This window comes from Oncorhynchus keta, unplaced genomic scaffold, assembly GCF_023373465.1.
Source record: "Oncorhynchus keta strain PuntledgeMale-10-30-2019 unplaced genomic scaffold, Oket_V2 Un_scaffold_630_pilon_pilon, whole genome shotgun sequence".
In the NCBI taxonomy this organism is placed as follows: domain Eukaryota; kingdom Metazoa; phylum Chordata; class Actinopteri; order Salmoniformes; family Salmonidae; genus Oncorhynchus; species Oncorhynchus keta.
Genome location: NW_026290978.1, coordinates 540,200 through 559,204, shown reverse-complemented (window position 1 = coordinate 559,204; position 19,005 = coordinate 540,200). Strand labels below are relative to the sequence as shown.

At 45.2% G+C, this 19,005-nt stretch overlaps 1 protein-coding gene across 12 annotated transcripts in view; it reads left to right on the top strand.

Moving 5' to 3' along the window:
* Nucleotides 1–1,300: 1,300 nt before the first annotated feature.
* chchd3a (coiled-coil-helix-coiled-coil-helix domain containing 3a) overlaps nucleotides 1,301–19,005 on the top strand; it is a 297,090-nt gene continuing 279,385 nt past the window's right edge. For 3 of the 12 annotated variants that reach the window (XM_052517235.1, XM_052517234.1, XM_052517233.1), the window contains exons 1-4: nucleotides 1,306–1,542; nucleotides 2,974–3,312; nucleotides 4,043–4,253; nucleotides 15,871–15,964. In XM_052517235.1, the coding sequence (XP_052373195.1) occupies nucleotides 1,462–1,542; nucleotides 2,974–3,312; nucleotides 4,043–4,253; nucleotides 15,871–15,964 (725 nt within the window). In that variant the 5' untranslated portion in view covers nucleotides 1,306–1,461. Of the gene's footprint in view, nucleotides 1,543–2,973; nucleotides 3,313–4,042; nucleotides 4,254–15,870; nucleotides 15,965–19,005 lie in introns of all 12 variants that reach the window. The other 9 variants (XM_052517229.1, XM_052517228.1, XM_052517236.1 and 6 more) reach the window with 8 other exon arrangements.

Here is a 19,005-nt window from a genome sequence, read left to right as displayed (position 1 = left end):
AGGTTTAGGGTTAGGTGTGAAGGGTTAGGGTTAGAGTTAGGGGTTAGGTTTAGGGTTAGGTGTGAAGGGTTAGGGTTAGAATTAGAGTTAGGGGTTAGGTTTAGGGTTAGGTGTGAAGGGTTAGAGTTAGGGGTTAGGGTTAGGGTTAGGTATGAAGGGTTAGGGTTAGAATTAGAGTTAGGGGTTAGGTTTAGGGTTAGGTGTGAAGGGTTAGGGTTAGAGTTAGGGGTTAGGTTTAGGGTTAGGTGTGAAGGGTTAGGGTTAGAATTAGAGTTAGGGGTTAGGTTTAGGGTTAGGTGTGAAGGGTTAGGGAAGGGTTAGGGTTAGGGTTAGGGGTTAGGGTTAGGGTTAGAATTAGAGTTAGGGGTTAGGTTTAGGGTTAGGTGTGAAGGGTTAGGGAAAATAGGATTTTGAATGGAAATCAATTGTTTTGTCCCCACAGTGTCTGCCTCTAGATCACACAGCTGTGAAAGGCTGTGCTTTGCTTCTGTCTGCTAAACAAAAATAAAAAACGGATTTAATAAACAAAAAGTGTTGTCCCCTATTTTTCACTATCCCGGTTTAATACCCGACAAAACCATATGCTCCAAAGATTCTAAAAACGTTACTAAGAACCCACATATGCACCGATTGCCTTGCTGCGCTCTCATTGAAAGCTATATGCAAGGTCTAGTAGTCTATATGGAATTCACCTCTGTGTTTTGCTATGAAGCTGAGGGATGTAGAAATGTTACCAGTGTCAAATTCAAAGATGGACCTAGATTATAGGTGCAAGGACTGATTGTCCATGCATCATTGACAGTTTTCAACATATTTTAAATTTGTACATTGTTTGTTTACAAAGACTGAAATGACAACAAAAACATAGACAATTTCATAAAATAACCTTAGCTTGGGTTTGATGGGGTTTGATAGAGTTTTAGCTGATGAAGGTATTTATGCGTTTATTTTTCCCAAAATCATTAGGCCAATTGAAATTACCATTGAACAGCAGTGAATATGACAGATAGTCTAAGTATAATCCAAACTGATTAACAATTGTATGGTTTTAAAGACCTAGTAAGACCTAGTATATATATATATATATATATCTAACTATAATGTGTTGTATTTATTTTGAGTGGTTTACATCATGTCTTCTTTCTTCTCCCCACCAAGTATCTATTTATTTGTTAGTTAATGTGTATGCATACAGAATTGAAAGTGCACTATAATGATCCGTTTGGCTCTTAAAATATTCCCCAACCAATGGACACCTCTGTTGCACAAGACGTATTCTCACCTCCAATAAACGCAGCCTTTACTGGACAGCTGGCATGCTACGGAAGTGTTTCCGTGCGTGCGGCCCTGTAATCTCCCTGTCTCCGGTGTGCTACTTGACAATTTTGGCTAAAAACAGGTGGATGACAACAATTTCCATTGCAAGCAGTTAGGTATCACTTTCGCTGATTGTAGTCAGAGATGGGAGCGAACAATAGCAGGCGCCGCGTCTCCTTTGAGTCGGATGAAAATGACAACATCACAGTTGTGAAGGGCATAAGGGTGAGTACTGAAAGGATGACAACAATGAGGTACTGCATAACCAAATGCTGCTCGGAAGTATTGAAGCGCGTTAAAAATGATAGGAACGACTGACTGCATTATTATATCCTTATTACCAAACAAATAGGCAATGTTATGCCAGAGTAACGTTTGTTATGGTAGCTAGGCTAGCTAACTTGCTGTCAGTTTGACACTGGGGCTTATGCAATGGCCTCGCGTTGTCTAAATTATGAATGACTGGATACAGCTAGACCTAGTTCTTAGTAATGACGACATTTAGTTTATAATAGATAATACTTATTTTATGACCTTGTAATTAACATTAGTTTAATCCATGTTGCACCATTAAATCCATGTCATGCAAAACACGTGAACTTTCTGTCTGACGTGTAAGCTGATAAGTGTTTAACTGTTGTAATGGACCCTGCGTGCCAATTAAATATAGGTTGAGAGGCTTTAGTTGAGTTTCAAGTAAAGACTAGTTGGCACGAAAATGCCTATTGTGAAGCACCTTGTTGCTAGAAGACTCAGGACAATGTTTACATGGAATAATCTGCTGGTGTGTGGGGGTGTTTTCCTTCTGCATTCTTGCCACACGTGCATCAATAAACAAAACATACCTTAAGGTTGTAGATTGTACACCCACATATCACAAGCGGTGTTCTACAATGGCAGCATTCTGTCTTCCTTCTACAGTTTTCAGCCAACCACATTCAAGACACTGATTTAACATTTAGAAATGTCATCATTGCTTGTGATATGGCTTTTGAAACGCATGTCCCTTTTATCAGCAAGGAAGAATCTTTCAAATGTAAAATATACACTTACTGTAGCAGGTTTGCACAGATCCATACAGCTATGGGTGCTGCCATTCGACTAAACTACACTTCCAGAGTTGCTTGATAGCGAATTAACAGCAGTCGCGACCTCTAGTCTTCCATAAACAAGTGCTGTAACATGGAGACCCTATCGAGGTGTGTATCCATTGAACCTTTTTGTTTTTTGAAATTATTTCAAAACTTCCAATGCTTCCAAAACCAAACCTCAAGCAACTCCTGTTCAAACCGATGCCTTCGTCTATCAATCGTATGTGTTATGTAATGGAACAGGGGGTCATGATCAAGGCTAGCCTAGGCCTAACTAATTAGGGGGGTGGACACATTTTAGCAGCGGTGTGTGCCACTGCTAAATGCATATTGGGGTAACACTGCTCAGGCTGATGTAATAGAGCTAGTGCACCTAGAGTTGTAGCCTTGTGTGATTAAGTTGGCTGAGGCTTGGCAAGTAAATTGTGAGAACTTTCCTTTTAGACTTTGGGGTGTGGTTCAGTTGAAGTGTTTAGTGTTGCTCAGATCTGGTATCCTTGTTAGTTGTGCTTTTTTCTCTCCTGTTGGTTTTCGCTCACATATTGCTCTTCTCTCTCTTCTGCAGCTCTCTGAGAATGTCATCAACCGAATGAGGGAGCCCATAGCTCCCCTTCTTCCCCCCTCCCTTCCACAGGTCCCACCCCCTGTTGCTGCTCCCTCCTCCCTCCTCATTCCAGTGCCTCCCCTCAGACCCCCCTTCGATCCCATCACCTCGCTTCCACCCATAGAACCCATCGCACTACCACCTCAACCTCCTGCACCTGTCACTGAAGTAGTGGCTCCACCTCCACCCCCCATGGAACAGGTAGCAGCTCCGACCATCATTGACATGGTGATCCCGCCTCCTACCTTAGCTGCTTTAAAGCCTGCGGCATCCCCTCCACCACCTGCATCTGTTGAGCAGGTAACCCTCCCACCACAGGTTGAACCCCTGGCCCCCATCCCTGTTCCCGCTCCTGTTGCTATGGAACGCAATACCATCCCTGCACCTCCTGTAATCAAACCTGTTGCTGATCCTCCTGTCATCACACCCGTTGTTCTTCCTCCTGTAATCGAACCTGTTGTTCTTCCTCCTGTAATCGAACCCTTTGTTCTTCCTCCTGTAATCACACCTGTTGCTCTTCCTCCTGTAATCGAACCCGTTGTTCTTCCTCCTGTAATCGAACCCGTTGTTCTTCCTCCTGTAATCGAACCCGTTGTTCTTCCTCCTGTAATCGAACCCGTTGTTCTTCCTCCTGTAATCGAACCCGTTGCTCTTCCTCCTGTAATCGAACCTGTTGCTTCTCCTCCTGTAATCGAACCTGTTGCTTCTCCTCCTGTAATCGAACCTGTTGCTTCTCCTCCTGTAATCGAACCTGTTGCTCTTCCTCCTGTAATCAAACCTGTTGCTTCTCCTCCTGTAATCAACCTGTTGCTTCTCCTCCTGTAATCGAACCTGTTGCTTCTCCTCCTGTAATCGAACCTGTTGCTCTTCCTCCTGTAATCAAACCTGTTGCTTCTGCTCCTCCCATTGCACCTCCTCTCCCTCCCTAAGTGAACCCATTGCTCCTCCTCCCCTTTCCTCTTCATTGGCATCCATCTCCTCCCCTGCTGTTGAGTCTGCTGCTCCTCCAATGGAAGCTTTCTCCCTGCAGCCTACAGTCAAACCCATCGCTCCGCCTCCTCCCCCAGCTGAATTCATTGCTCCTACCCCTTGTGAACCCATTGCCCCTCCTCCTCAGCCCCCAGTGGAAGCTTTTGCTCCTCCTCCCGCCCCAGTACCAGTGGAAGTTGTTGGCCCCCCTCTTCCTCCTCCCACCCCAGAGCCAGAACCAGTGGCGGTAGCACCGCCAGCAGCACATGCAGGTGAGTTCTACTATGGCGTCCAGACATAAGGGTCTCCTTTCTGTGTTTACAAACATTGCCGCACGCAAGTTGGTGGCAGAACAAGGGGGGAGTTGTTAAAGAACGGCAGCAAAATAATTCTTTACATGTTGCTTGAGTGCATTTCACACTACTTTTGGATTATAATTGGATTTTAAGGCTTATATGACTGTCCTGCTTACTATGTTTGTCATCATCACAAATCAACTGCATTTATACTTAAAAAACACTTCAGCTTCAACCAGTAAAATGGTTCCTTGGCTAGCTGTTGCTACATCCTATATCAATGAGTGTTAGCATTCTAGCTAACAACCGCTGCATACAAAATAATTATTTTGTAAAGATCACAACCAAATATAATCTTAGTGACAGTTCAAGCAATAATCAAAACATCTTTGCAATTTTTTTTGGTTTAGAAGTAATAAAATTGTAAATCTAGGCTATGTTGAATGTGCGCAGGTGTCGATGCTTTCTTACTGCTGCCAAGAGTTTCCACTAAACAGTGTGACGTCAGTGTGTCGTGTCTGATAAAGGGTCTGTAGTGTACAGCCATAAGGCTCTCGGTGGAACCATGCTTATATGACATGCATGCATTCATTCACACCACTCAAACTGGCAATGAGACTGTCAGTTAATTTACTGGTTCAGTTGGATTATTGCACTGTGTGCTGGTATTTGACCACCTCGTAACTAATTCAGAGGTGGTCAATTGTACTGCTGCCTCCACTTCCTCTGAAATGAGCTAAAGCAATTTGACTTAAAATGACATGTTCACACAGCAGGTCACAGTCATGACCCCAGGCATCACACTGTTCAGTGGGTTAGAAGTCCAGCTTTTGGGATCTGTACTCAGTGATCATTTGGGAATCTTGACCTTACTTTTAAGTCAGCCCACGCATACAGCACAAATGTTCTCTCCCCTCTGATTGTAATTAGTCTTAGTTCTCAGGATTCCGCTCACAGTGGCCTCTCGTATTATGATTCATTGGCATCGCCAAAGCGCTAATGAAACGATTAATTCTTACTTGTAATAAAGTTAATGAATTGATGCCGCACTTAAGCCCATTTCCTATATTTTAGCCCACTAGGCAGCTGAAACCATTGCCCTTTTTCCTCCTCTGTTTTGTGGAAATCCTCATTGTTTTTTTTCACTGTTAAATATGATGCATTCTTTCCCTCCACTAGCCCATTTGCTTAGGTCTGCTTTGCATCTTGCGTGTTAAGGGTCATCTTACACTGGTTTTGTAGTGTATCAGGTTTTCACCATAGGGAAAGGACTGTTGAAGGTAAGGCAGGAAACAATGGGGACATGGGAGGTTCCATCACAGATGATGACAACGGTGGGCGACGAGGTTTCCCCATCCTTGACGGCGCACAATGGTTGTGATAATTAAAAAGTGGCCATCTTAAAGGCACGCTGCGCTGCCTCTGTTGATTAAAACGACACCTCAGTTTCACACAACAAACCAGCCGGGCATCATTATGAAAAGGCTGTGGGCGTGCGTTTTCTGCTTAAGTGTTAATCTGGAATAGAAATCTCCCTAGAAAAACTCCCAAGCCACTTATCAACTGTCAGACATGCTGTACTGTAAGTTAACGCTATCAGGTCTTTCTTAATATGCTGTTTGGGCTCTCTACTTGAGGACATTGTTAATACAATTGGTCTTGTATTATGCTACTCACACGTTCTTAACAAAAAACACTTTTGTATAAATCTGTTTTCATTAGCGCCCGGCCATTCACGCAATCGCTCTCCGTTTTTCTGTCTGTCTAAAAATCACTCCCTATTGTACACGCTAATTGCTTTGCAGATTAAAAGATAAACACGGCAATGTCTCACTACATTTTTTTTATCAGGGATTTGTATGAACTGTTTTTTGGGGGATTGTGTATTATTGAAGGAAAAAATGTCAGCTAGTTTCACTTAAAAAGCAACATTTTAAGAATTGTCTTTAGTGTCTTCAAAAGGTAATACTTTTTTTTTTTTTTTTCTATTTCAATGTTTGCACCTTTTCGGTTAGTAAAGGACCCTTGTTTATAGTACTAACAGATGAGGTCTATTATGCCTTGCGTGTCTTTTTCACCCTATTCATCATCATCATTAAGATCACTTTATTGGTTAATTGCACAGAAGGTCTAACTGAAATCTGACTTCTGCTTTTTAAGACTCACACATGCATACATACCAATACAGGTTTTGGAGAGGTGCGGTAGGATGCAACACTGGACACGCAGGGAACTCTTGTTATGGGGGTAAAGTGCCTTGCTCAAGGGCACAATGGCAGGAAATGGCATGTAGGATTTGATACCAGCAACCCTCAGGTTGCCAGCTCAGTTCCTGACAGATTTTTCCAGTTGGACCCAGGATTCTAATTTTCAAACTTTTGGTTGCTGGCTCGCCACCCTAACCACTAGACTACCTGCTGGCCCAGTACAGTATGTATACAGTATGTCCAGACTTTTGGTTGCTGGCTCGCCACCTAACCACTAGACTACCTGCTGCCCCAGTACAGTATGTATACAGTATGTCCAGACTTTTGGTTGCTGGCTCGCCACCTAACCACTAGACTACCTGCTGCCCCAGTACAGTATGTATACAGTATGTCCAGACTTTTGGTTGCTGGCTCGCCACCCTAACCACTAGACTACCTGCTGGCAGTATGTATACAGTATGTCCAGACTTTTGGTTGCTGGCTCGCCAGCCTAACCACTAGACTACCTGCTGCCCCAGTACAGTATGTATACAGTATGTCCAGACTTTTTTGGTTGCTGGCTCGCCAGCCCCACTATTGACACCTTTCAATACTGGTCCCACAGTATGTATACAGTATGTCCAGACTTTTTGGTTGCTGGCTCGCCAGCCTAACCACTAGACTACCTGCTGCCCCAGTACAGTATGTATACAGTATGTAACCAGACAAATGAAGTTGTGAGATGAGGCAAAGGTCAGTTTCCAACTTACCTAAGTTGGTATGCTCTAGCGAAGGTAGCCTAATTGCAGCTCGTGTTTTTGGTAGTTTTGTTTTTAACCGTTGATTGAGCTCCACATCTTTCAATACGGGTCACGGCTGGACCACGTGTCTTTTTGAATTTAGGTGAAAGTAACAGACCCCAGACGCATCAATAAGTCACTGTAACCAAGTACAAATCAATTTGTACGTTTTGGTGCATGAATGAGTCAGTTTCAGTTTCTCTCCTAACTTACCTAAGTTGGTATGTTAGGTAATGCAGAGCTGCATATTAATTTCCACACAGGTTACCATTGCAATCAGAGTAAGAGTTGTGTTCTGTTCCTGCCCACGTCACCAGACAGTAATATATTTCACTCACATCTGACTAATGAGCTTTGAGTTGGAGGAGAAAGATTTCTCTCTCTCTCTTCCTTCCCTCAGTATGTGTGGTAGAAATTACTATATATTTCTCTCTCTCCTCTTCCTTCCCTCAGTATGTCTGGTAGAAAGTACTATATATTTCTCTCTCCTCTTCCTTCCCTCAGTATGTGTGGTAGAAAGTACTATATATTTTTTTTTTTTTGTGGTCAGGGGTTCGTCAGGTGCATGGTGGTTTGGTTACTAGATGACTGCAGGACACGTGGAGCTTTTTTATAGTGCTATAACCTTCAGTCGTTGTGTTCTTGTGACTGCTTCAAATTCTTCTCAACATGGGTGGCCTACAAGCACAGTGATGCAGGTCGGCATTGAAAGAAAGGATACGTGTTTTCAAGGTTGTCCCATGTTCATTATACACTTAATGCACAAAGCATTAGGAACACCTTCCCGAATATTGATTTTGCCCTCCGAACAGCCTCAATTTGTCGGGCATAGACTACAAGGTGTCAAAAGCGTTCCACAGCGATGCTGGCCCAATGCATCCTACAGTTGTGTGAGATTGTCTGGATGTCCTTTGGGTGGTGGGCCATTCTTGATACACAAGGAGAACTGTTGGCCATGACGAACCCAGCAGTGTTGCAGTTGTTGACACAGTCAAACCATGGCACCTACTACCATAACCCGTTCAAGTCCACTTAAATCTTTTGTCTTGACCATTCACCCACTGAATGGCACACATACACAATCCGTGTTCTTTAACTTGTCTCCTCCCCTTCATCTACACTGATTGAAGTGGATTTAACAGGTGACATCAATAAGGGATCATAGCTTTCAACTGGTCTGTCATGGAAAGAGGTGTTCCTAATGCTTTATACACTTTAAATGCACTCAACAGGAAAAAGTCAACTTGGCGTATCGATCGCGTCTTATCTTTTTGGAAAAACTCTGCTGTCTTGCAAGTCTTGTTAAACAGTCACCAAGGCTCGAGCCCAATACCACATTTTCATAAAGGTTGCAATTTAATGAGGGGTGGATGGGGGGGTGTTGATTGTGTGCCCATGAGTGGTGGTATGGAGTTAGACCTCTTGGCTGTCTCTAAATCACGGCCTCGTCGTGTGTGTGTGCTGATTACAGTATGGTCAAGGTTGAGCCTCCTACACTGCTCTATGCAGGTTATAAATATTCATACTCCTGCGCCCACACACTGGCTAGCACGGCCTAATAGCCTGCTTAAAGATGACTAGAGAGAGAGAGGTGTAAGATGAGTGGATCGGGATAAAACACCTGCCATCGCATAATTGTCCCTCTAAAATGGCTTCCCTGGTCTTCATCATCAAATGGGAAGTGATAAGTTATTCTTGTGATTAAATTACAGGCGTAGGTGGGGGAGCGAATCGGGTGAAATGAATAGATGGACGTTTTTGCACGAGACAGCGGCTACGAGGGTAGTTTTTCTTTTTGAAGGTGTTGGAAACGTCTGCATCTTGGTGGTGAGTGTGAGGCGTGCAGAAGTGGTAATGTTGCAGATTATGTCCTCTATGCGGGTCACGGGGTTAATGAAATGTCTGATGAGAAACACAATTTGCCTCCCGTCTATCTCCCTTTGCCTACAAAGAGCTCCTTTCTAGTTGTGTTTTTCTCACCGGGGTTTAGGGGGTGACAGGGGAAAAAATCTCAAAGATGAGTTTTTAATCTCTTTAACATTTCCATGTCCTACTCAGGATTGACACTGGGGCTCTGTTGATCTGGAATAGTCTACGACCCCTGCCAAGCCGATGGAGTGCCCGAAGGACCCTTGACATGTTTATCCTATCAGAACCCATTTTACGGCTGACTCCCTTTTCCTCGGAGTAGGGAAGTACGGGAGGAACATGGAGTATAATGATGATGAGGGTTGTAATTGCAGAACTACACAGTTTGGTCCATAGTCTTCACAAAATTGTGTAAGACCACCAGAACCGTTGAGTCAGGCCAAACGCTACATAACATCCAATGATAATGTAAGTGTAGTCTGGGGAGGCTGTAAAATGGATTCCAGTCTAGACCGATTACACAGGTTTATTTCTCTGAAGTCTTCCAACACTCTCTCAGCCTGCTTCAGATAATGTGTTGGTTGCTGTCAGCAGTTTGCTCGACAGGTAGTGTTTCTGATGTATTCTTGGTGCCAGGTGTGCTGGGCCTACTCTCTTTCAGGATCTATTGAAGGGATTGCAGACATTTGTTGACCATGTTATCAAACGTTCTCGACTGATTAGCGTCATCACAATCAAATGATGTTTTATTGGTCAGTAACATATTTAGCAGATGTTATTGCTGGTGGAGCGAAATGCTTGTGTTCCAAGCTACAACAATGCAGTAATATCTAACAATACACACATCTGAAAGAATGGAATGAAGAAATATATGAATATCAGATTGCGCAATGTCGGAGTGGCATTGACTAACATACAGTAGAATAGAATACAGTATATACATATGAGATGATTAAAGCAGTATGTAAACAAGAGACTAGTGTTCCATTATTAAGTGACCAGTGATTCTATCTATATCGGGCAGCAGCCTCTAAAGTGCAGGGTTGAGTAACCGGGTGGTAGCTGGCTAGTGATGGCTATTTAGCAGTCTGAAGGCCTTGAGATTGGTAGAGTTTCTGTCTCCCAGTCCCAGCTTTGATGCACCTGTATTGACCTTGCCTTCTGGATGATAGCGGGGTGAACAGGCCGTGGCTCGGGTGGTTGATGTCCATGATGATCTTTTTTGCCTTCCTGTGACATTGGGTGCTGTAGGTGTCCTGGAGGGCAGGTAGTTTGTCCCGGTGATGTGTTGGCCAGGTCACACCACCCTCTAGAGAGCCCTCCAGTTGACCATTTCAGATGGTCAGTGATGTGTTGGGAAGGTCACACCACCCTCTAGAGAGACCATTTCAGATGGTCAGTGATGTGTTGGGAAGGTCACACCACCCTCTAGAGAGACCATTTCAGATGGTCAGTGATGTGTTGGGAAGGTCACACCACCCTCTAGAGAGACCATTTCAGATGGTCAGTGATGTGTTGGCCAGGTCACACCACCCTCTAGAGAGACTATTTCAGATGGTCAGTGATGTGTTGGGAAGGTCACACCACCCTCTAGAGAGACCATTTCAGATGGTCAGTGATGTGTTGGGAAGGTCACACCACCCTCTAGAGAGACCATTTCAGATGGTCAGTGATGTGTTGGGAAGGTCACACCACCCTCTAGAGAGACCATTTCAGATGGTCAGTGATGTGTTGGCCAGGTCACACCACCCTCTAGAGAGACCATTTCAGATGGTCAGTGATGTGTTGGCCAGGTCACACCACCCTCTAGAGAGACCATTTCAGAAGGTCAGTGATGTGTTGGCCAGGTCACACCACCCTCTAGAGAGACCATTTCAGAAGGTCAGTGATGTGTTGGCCAGGTCACACCACCCTCTAGAGAGACCATTTCAGAAGGTCAGTGATGTGTTGGCCAGGTCACACCACCCTCTAGAGAGACCATTTCAGAAGGTCAGTGATGTGTTGGCCAGGTCACACCACCCCCTCTAGAGAGACCATTTCAGAAGGTCAGTGATGTGTTGGCCAGGTCACACCACCCTCTAGAGAGACCATTTCAGAAGGTCAGTGATGTGTTGGCCAGGTCACACCACCCTCTAGAGAGACCATTTCAGAAGGTCAGTGATGTGTTGGCCAGGTCACACCACCCTCTAGAGAGACCATTTCAGAAGGTCAGTGATGTGTTGGCCAGGTCACACCACCCTCTAGAGAGACCATTTCAGAAGGTCAGTGATGTGTTGGCCAGGTCACACCACCCTCTAGAGAGACCATTTCCATTTCAGAAGGTCAGTGATGTGTTGGCCAGGTCACACCACCCTCTAGAGAGACCATTTCAGAAGGTCAGTGATGTGTTGGCCAGGTCACACCACCCTCTAGAGAGACCATTTCAGAAGGTCAGTGATGTGTTGGCCAGGTCACACCACCCTCTAGAGAGACCATTTCAGAAGGTCAGTGATGTGTTGGCCAGGTCACACCACCCTCTAGAGAGACCATTTCAGAAGGTCAGTGATGTGTTGGCCAGGTCACACCACCCTCTAGAGAGACCATTTCAGAAGGTCAGTGATGTGTTGGCCAGGTCACACCACCCTCTAGAGAGCCCTGAACACTGAGGAATACACTCTTTGCCGCATGTTTTTTGCACAACATGACAACATTCCCTTTGCATTCTCTCTCCAAGTTTCTACAGACGGCTCTCTGTCCACCCGCCTTTACACTCTCATTCTGTTCTCTGAAATTAGGTTGGAGGGGAGGAGAGACAAAGGGGAAGGAGATACAAAGAGAGGCAGGTGGTTAGACAGAGCGGGAGAAATAGGATTGACTTTACTTTCAGCAGGCTGGGACTCCAGAGGACCTGTGGAGCCCTTTTCTGTTTGAAGATCCGTATCTTTAATTCACTTATCAAATATCAGCGTCCCGGAGAGATGATGCATGGAGGGGCTCCTAACCCCGGCATCCATTACCCTCAAACCACTGTTTGATTAATGCCTTTCCCGCAGAGAAATATGGTATTGAGCCCGGGCATCGTCACGGTAACAAGAAGCTATTCTTGGCCTTGATGAGAAGTGGCAGTATAAGGTACTTAGACCCTCCCTTTGACACTTTCTTTTGGGAGGATTCTAGCCACTGTTTTTATGGATGCGACAATCAGTAGAGGGCACAGGAAAAACAGGAGGTGAGGCGGTAGACACCTTCGTTGATACTCAAAGGGAACATAAAAGTTCCCATTGACTTAAGGCCACGTTAGAATTATTGTAACAGAGCTGCAATAGCATACTCGTCTATTTTAATGTGTCAATCTGGTCTGAGATAATGACTCACCTGAAGCAAGGAGGGGTCTAGGTAATGAGTCAGGTTGACTATTATGCACTATTTAGCTAACACAGGGAAGGACACCTGCTTGTGCCTGGGCTCTGTTAGCCTGAGAGTTTAATTAACTCAGTAGAGACTGAGACTCCTGTACTCCTAGCGGGGTACTCCGCATGCACACACACACACTGAAGCGCCATGCCAAGGACATTTCTCAAGTGAAGCTGACTGAACCACAGATCCAGGGAATTGGAGAGAGGCTTCATGCCTCATTTTCCTCCCTCCTACACTCATCCCTCTATCCCTGTCTGTTCCTCTCCCTCTCTTTCCTCTATCCCCCCATTAGAGGGGATTTTTATTTGAGGTCCTATCCTTCTCAGGACCGAAGGGGGAGGGGTATCCAGCAGACGAGAAGCTGGGCTGTAACAAGCTCCAGTCATAAACAGTCTCCAAGGGCTTTTCCTGCTCTGCTCTACAGTGTGTTAGAGATTATAGGTGTTACACTTGTTCAGCAAATGAGAGTTAGCCAGCCAGCCAATTTCGGTGTGTGTCCTTCACCGTTACACTGCGACCGGGTCTACCTGGTAATAACAGGCTCTCTGACGATGGCGATTATCCCATCTCTCTGAAATGCGCCAGTCTCACTTGAGTCATCTGTAAGCACACACCCCTCTCTCTCTCTCCCAGCACTGCAGTGCTGCTGCTGCACCGGCACACCGCATGGCACTTCTGCCTTCAGAGCACGTCTTGGCCTCTTAGCTCGCCCCACGTCTTACTTTCATGCTTAATTACCTGCCAAGATAGGACCAAGAAGACACACGGTCAAACACGCCATGACGCCAGTAACATAAATACAAGGAGATTGGGGGAAAAGTAAAGCTATAAAAAAATGTGTGGGGAGGTTGTGTGATGAGGTTTTAATAGCGCAGGTGATTGGTGGTGCGTGGCAGATCTAACCCTCTCTTCTCCCCTCCTCTGTCTGTATAGCCTCCTCTCTTCTGGCTGTATAAGCCCTCCTCTCTTCTGGCTGTATAGCCCTCCTCTCTTCTGGCTGTATAGCCCTCCTCTCTTCTGTCTGCATAGCTCTCCTTTAATCTGTCTGTATAGCCCTTCTCTCTTCTGGCTGTATAGGCCTCCTCTCTTCTGGCTGCATAGCTCTCCTCTAATCTGTCTGTATAGGCCTCCTCTAATCTGTCTGTATAGGCCTCCTCTCTTCTGGCTGTATAGGCCTCCTCTCTTCTGGCTGTATAGGCCTCCTCTCTTCTGGCTGTATAGGCCTCCTCTCTTCTGGCTGTATAGGCCTCCTCTCTTCTGGCTGTATAGGCCTCCTCTCTTCTGGCTGCATAGCCCTCCTCTCTTCTGTGCTCCTCTCTTCTGGCTGCATAGGCCTCCTCTCTTCTGGCTGTATAGCCCTCCTCTCTTCTGGCTGCATAGCCCTCCTCTCTTCTGGCTGCAGCCTCCTCTCTTCTGGCTGTATAGGCCTCCTTCTCTCTTCTGGCTGTATAGGCCTCCTCTCTTCTGGCTGTATAGCCTCCTCTCTTCTGGCTGTATAGGCCTCCTCTCTTCTGGCTGTATAATAGCCTCCTCTCTTCTGGCTGTATAGGCCTCCTCTCTTCTGGCTGTATAGGCCTCCTGTATAGGCCTCCTCTCTTCTGGCTGTATAGGCCTCCTCTCTTTCTGGCTGTATAGGCCTCTCTTCTGGCTGTATAGGCCTCCTCTCTTCTGGCTGTATAGGCCTCCTCTCTTCTGGCTGTATAGGCCTCCTCTCTTCTGGCTGTATAGGCCTCCTCTCTTCTGGCTGTATAGGCCTCCTCTCTTCTGGCTGTATAAGCCTCCTCTCTTCTGGCTGTATAAGCCTCCTCTCTTCTGGCTGTATAGGCCTCCTCTCTTCTGGCTGTATAGCCCTCCTCTCTTCTGGCTGTATAGGCCTCCTCTCTTCTGGCTGTATATATAGCCCTCCTCTCTTCTGGCTGCATAAAGGCCTCCTCTCTTCTGGCTGTATAAGGCCTCCTCTCTTCTGGCTGTATAGGCCTCCTCTCTTCTGGCTGGCTGTAGGCCTCCTCTCTTCTGGCTGTATAGGCCTCCTCTCTTCTGGCTGTATAGGCCTCCTCTCTTCTGGCTGTATAAGCCTTCCTCTCTTCTGGCTGTATAAGGCCTCCTCTCTTCTGGCTGTATAGGCCTAGGCCTCCTCTCTTCTGGCTGTATAGGCCTCCTCTCTTCTGGCTGTATAAGCCTCCTCTCTGCATAGCCCTCTGGCTGTATAGGCCCTCCTCTCTTGTAAAGGCCTCTGGCTGTATAGGCCTCCTCTCTTCTGGCTGGCTGTATAGGCCTCCTCTCTTCTGGCTGCATAGCCCTCTCTCTTCTGGCTGTAAGGCCTCTGTCTGTATAGGCCTCCTCTCTTCTGGCTGTATAGGCCTCCTCTCTTCTGGCTGTATAGGCCTCCTCTCTTCTGGCTGTATAGGCCTCCTCTCTTCTGGCTGTATAGGCCTCCTCTCTTCTGGCTGTATAGGCCTCCTCCTCTCTTCTGGCTGTATAGGCCCTCCTCTCTTCTGGCTGTATAGCCCTCCTCCTCTTCTGGCTGTATAGCTCCTCTCTTCTGGCTGTATAGGCCTCCTCTCTTCTGGCTGTATAGGCCTCCTCTCTTCTGGCTGTATAGGCCTCCTCTCTTCTGGCTGTATAGGCCTCCTCTCTTCTGGCTGTATAGGCCTCCTCTCTTCTGGCTGTATAGGCCTCCTCTCTTCTGGCTGTATAGGCCTCCTCTCTTCTGGCTGTATAGGCCTCCTCTCTTCTGGCTGTATAGGCCTCCTCTCTTCTGGCTGTATAGGCCTCCTCTCTTCTGGCTGTATAGGCCTCCTCTCTTCTGGCTGTATAGGCCTCCTCTCTTCTGGCTGTATAGGCCTCCTCTCTTCTGGCTGTATAGGCCTCCTCTCTTCTGGCTGTATAGGCCTCCTCTCTTCTGGCTGTATAGGCCTCCTCTCTTCTGGCTGTATAGGCCTCCTCTCTTCTGGCTGTATAGGCCTCCTCTCTTCTGGCTGTATAGGCCTCCTCTCTTCTGGCTGTATAAGCCCTCCTCTCTTCTGGCTGTATAAGCCCTCCTCTCTTCTGGCTGTATAAGCCTCCTCTCTTCTGGCTGTATAAGCCTCCTCTCTTCTGGCTGTATAGGCCTCCTCTCTTCTGGCTGTATAGCCCTCCTCTCTTCTGGCTGTATAGCTCATAAGGCTAGAGAGCCTGAGAGGCCAGTCCCACCTCACTACCCTCACAGAACACACACCATGTTTTATTGCCCACAGCTTGTCAACATATGCATGGTAAACGGGTAAATCATACAGTAAATGTCACACACTGGTCCACAGTGCCTCACCCTGGCCTGTCTGTCTCTCTCTCTCTCTCCTATAGTTGATGAAGAGAAGCTGAGGAAGAAGATCACAGAGGATCTGCAGAAATGCCTGTTGAAGGAGAGGGTGAAGGCTGAGCAGGAGCTGCAAGCATGGTGAGACACACACACACACACACACACACACACACACACACACACACACACACACACACGTCCCTATGAACCACCATGGTTAAACACCACCACATCAGCCTTACCTGTCCACTGTAGTACAGTAACTGTCCTCAAACAGCCTCATACAAAACAATGCAGTAGGTGTTGGAATGTATCCTGTCTAAGCCCCACCCCTGACCATAGCCCTTCCATTAACCTCTATGGGACCGAGCCACACCCTCTACTTCTCTGATTTGTCCTTTGGTTTGTTGCGTTCTTAGAAGGGTTGTGAAGCCAATGGTAATTTACCAAAGTTACTGGAATCTTCAGTAATAGTGGTCATTAACAGAAAATCTATGGCAATCGCATAATCTTTTTGTTCATTTATATTTGAATAATACTTCAATTACAACTGCAACTCTTCCAACTATTGACGTTTTTCACAACTGCCACCAGTTTGACGCCAAAACATTGTCAATGAATACATATTGACTTAAAATGTGTAAAAATATATCAAGGGTATTTCATGCTTTATTCACAGTGCCTTCAGAAAGTATTCACACCCCCTAACTTTTTCCACATTTGTTGTGTTACAGCCTGAATTTGTTGTCACTGGCCTACACACAATACCCCATTTCAAATTGGAATTATGTTTTTTGAGAATTTATACAAATTGAATAAGAAATGAAAGGCTGACATGTCTTGTGTCAATAAGTATTCCACACCTTTGTTATGGCAGGCCTAAATACCTTCAGTAGGAAACATTTGCTTAACTATTCACCTCATAAGTTGCATGGACTCGCTCTGTGTGCAATAATATTGTTTAACATGATTTTTAAATGACTACCTCATCTCTGTACCCCACACATACAATTATCTGTAAGGTCCCTCAGTCGAGCAGTGAATTTCAAACACACATTCAGCCACAAAGACCAGGGAGGTTTTCCAATGACTTGCAAAGAAGGGCACCTGTTGGTAGAGGGGTAAAAAATAAGCAAATTAGACATTGAATATCCCTTTGAGCATGGTGAAGTTATTAATTACACTTTGGATGGTGTGTCAATACACACAGTCACTACAAAGATACAGACTTCTTCCTAACTCAGAAAGAAAACCGCTCCGGGATTTTACCATGACGCCAATGGTGACTTTAAAACCTTTGCAAAGTTTAATGGTTGTGATTAAAACTGGGGTTGGATCAACAACATTGTAGTTACTCCACAAGACGAACCTTATTGACAGAGTGAAAAGAAAGAAGCTTTTAAAAATATTCCAAAACATGCATCCGAAGTAATACTGCAAAAACTGTGGCAAAGCAATTCAGTTTTCCTGAATACAAAGTGTAATGTTTGAGGAAAATCTAATATAACACATTACTGAGTACCACTCTCCATATTTTCAAGCATAGTGGTGGCTGCATCATGCTATGGGTATTATTTTTTTATCTTTTAGGACTGGAGAGTTTTTCAGGATAAAAAAAGAAACGTAACTTCAGTCTGTTTTCCACCAGACACTGGGAGATGAATTCACCTTTCAGCAGGACAATAACCTGAAACGCAAGGCCAAATCTGCGCTGACGTTGCTTACCAAGAAGACAGTGAATGTTCCTGATTGGCTGAGTTTGACCAATTTGACAGAGCTTGAATAATTTTGAAAATGATCATGGGAAAATGTTGCACATTCCAAGTGTGTAATGCTCTTAGACTTGCCCAGAAAGACTCACAGCTGTAATCGCTGCCAAAGGTGATTCTAACATGGTTGAGTACTTATATAATCAAGATGCAGTATATTAGTGTTTTACTTTTCATATAATTATTATTTTATACAAATATAATTGGTCTACATCATGGATGACAAATGGCAATTAAATCCATTTTAATCTCACTTTGGAACACAACACACTGTGAAAAAGTCATTGTGTGTGAATACTTTCTGAATGTACTATAATAGTTTCCTGATTCCAGAAGAATGGGAGAGAAAGCACACTTCTGCAGAAACTCCCTGCCAGTTCTGTGTTCCATTAATAGTAAAAAGGTCAGATTCATCCCTTCTCCCACATGTTCAATCTATTTATCTTCCGAAGCACATCAGCGTTTATTTCGTCCCCTTACCTCCTTTTTTTGGGGCTCAATTAATCATGCCTGGGAGAGGGCGCCATCGAGATGTAATTTCCTGGGCGCTGAGTGGGTGATCTATTAGCCAGCCTTGATGAGGCATCGTGACTTCCTTCCCAGTGCCTTCCCCACTTCTCGTCTGCATCCCAAATGGCTCCCTATTCACTATATAGTGCACTACTTTTGACCAGGGCCCATAGGTGTAGCTATTGCACTCTGGTCAAAAGTAGTGCACTATGTAGGAAATAGGGTGCCATTTGGGGTGTGAAACTCCCTTTTCCTCCCCTCTTCCCCACAATAGAGCAGGTGCATGTCCCATCAAGTCTGATAAACACATCATTCCCCTCTAATGGTACTGGATGGGCTCCAAAGACTTACCAGTGAATGACTAAGTCGTTTAGCCGCTTAATGTCGCTGCTATTACAGTATGGATGGGAAATGCCCCAACAGAGTGAATGGGAGGCGCTAGCATTAGACTATGGCTATTAAGGTTTTTTGATGTATGTTTAAGGGAGGCTATTCCCAGGAACAAAGATCATTGTTTAGTTTTTGAGTTGTTTTGTCTTTTATTGACGTAAGTGTGTGTTGCGTATGGACCTCTATTCAGAGAAGTAAACCTACTGTACCAATTTGAGTGGAAATTGTGGCCTGCAATTAATTCTGTTCATTATGATGGTGATGTCGCTGTGGGCTCGCTCAGACTGCCTCAAGTCCTCCACTTATTTGGTTTACCTCTTCACTGTTTCAGGTGCTTTTTGTTACTTTGTATGAACAACAGTCATTCAAAATTAAAAAGCAATCATCTGTAAGCTGTTTGCCAGCATGCATGCTCTCCAATTGTGTGTGTGTGTGTGTGTGTGTGTGTGTGTGTGTGTGTGTGTCCTCCCTCCCTCTCTTAATACCGTGGTGTAATCATTAGTAAAACAG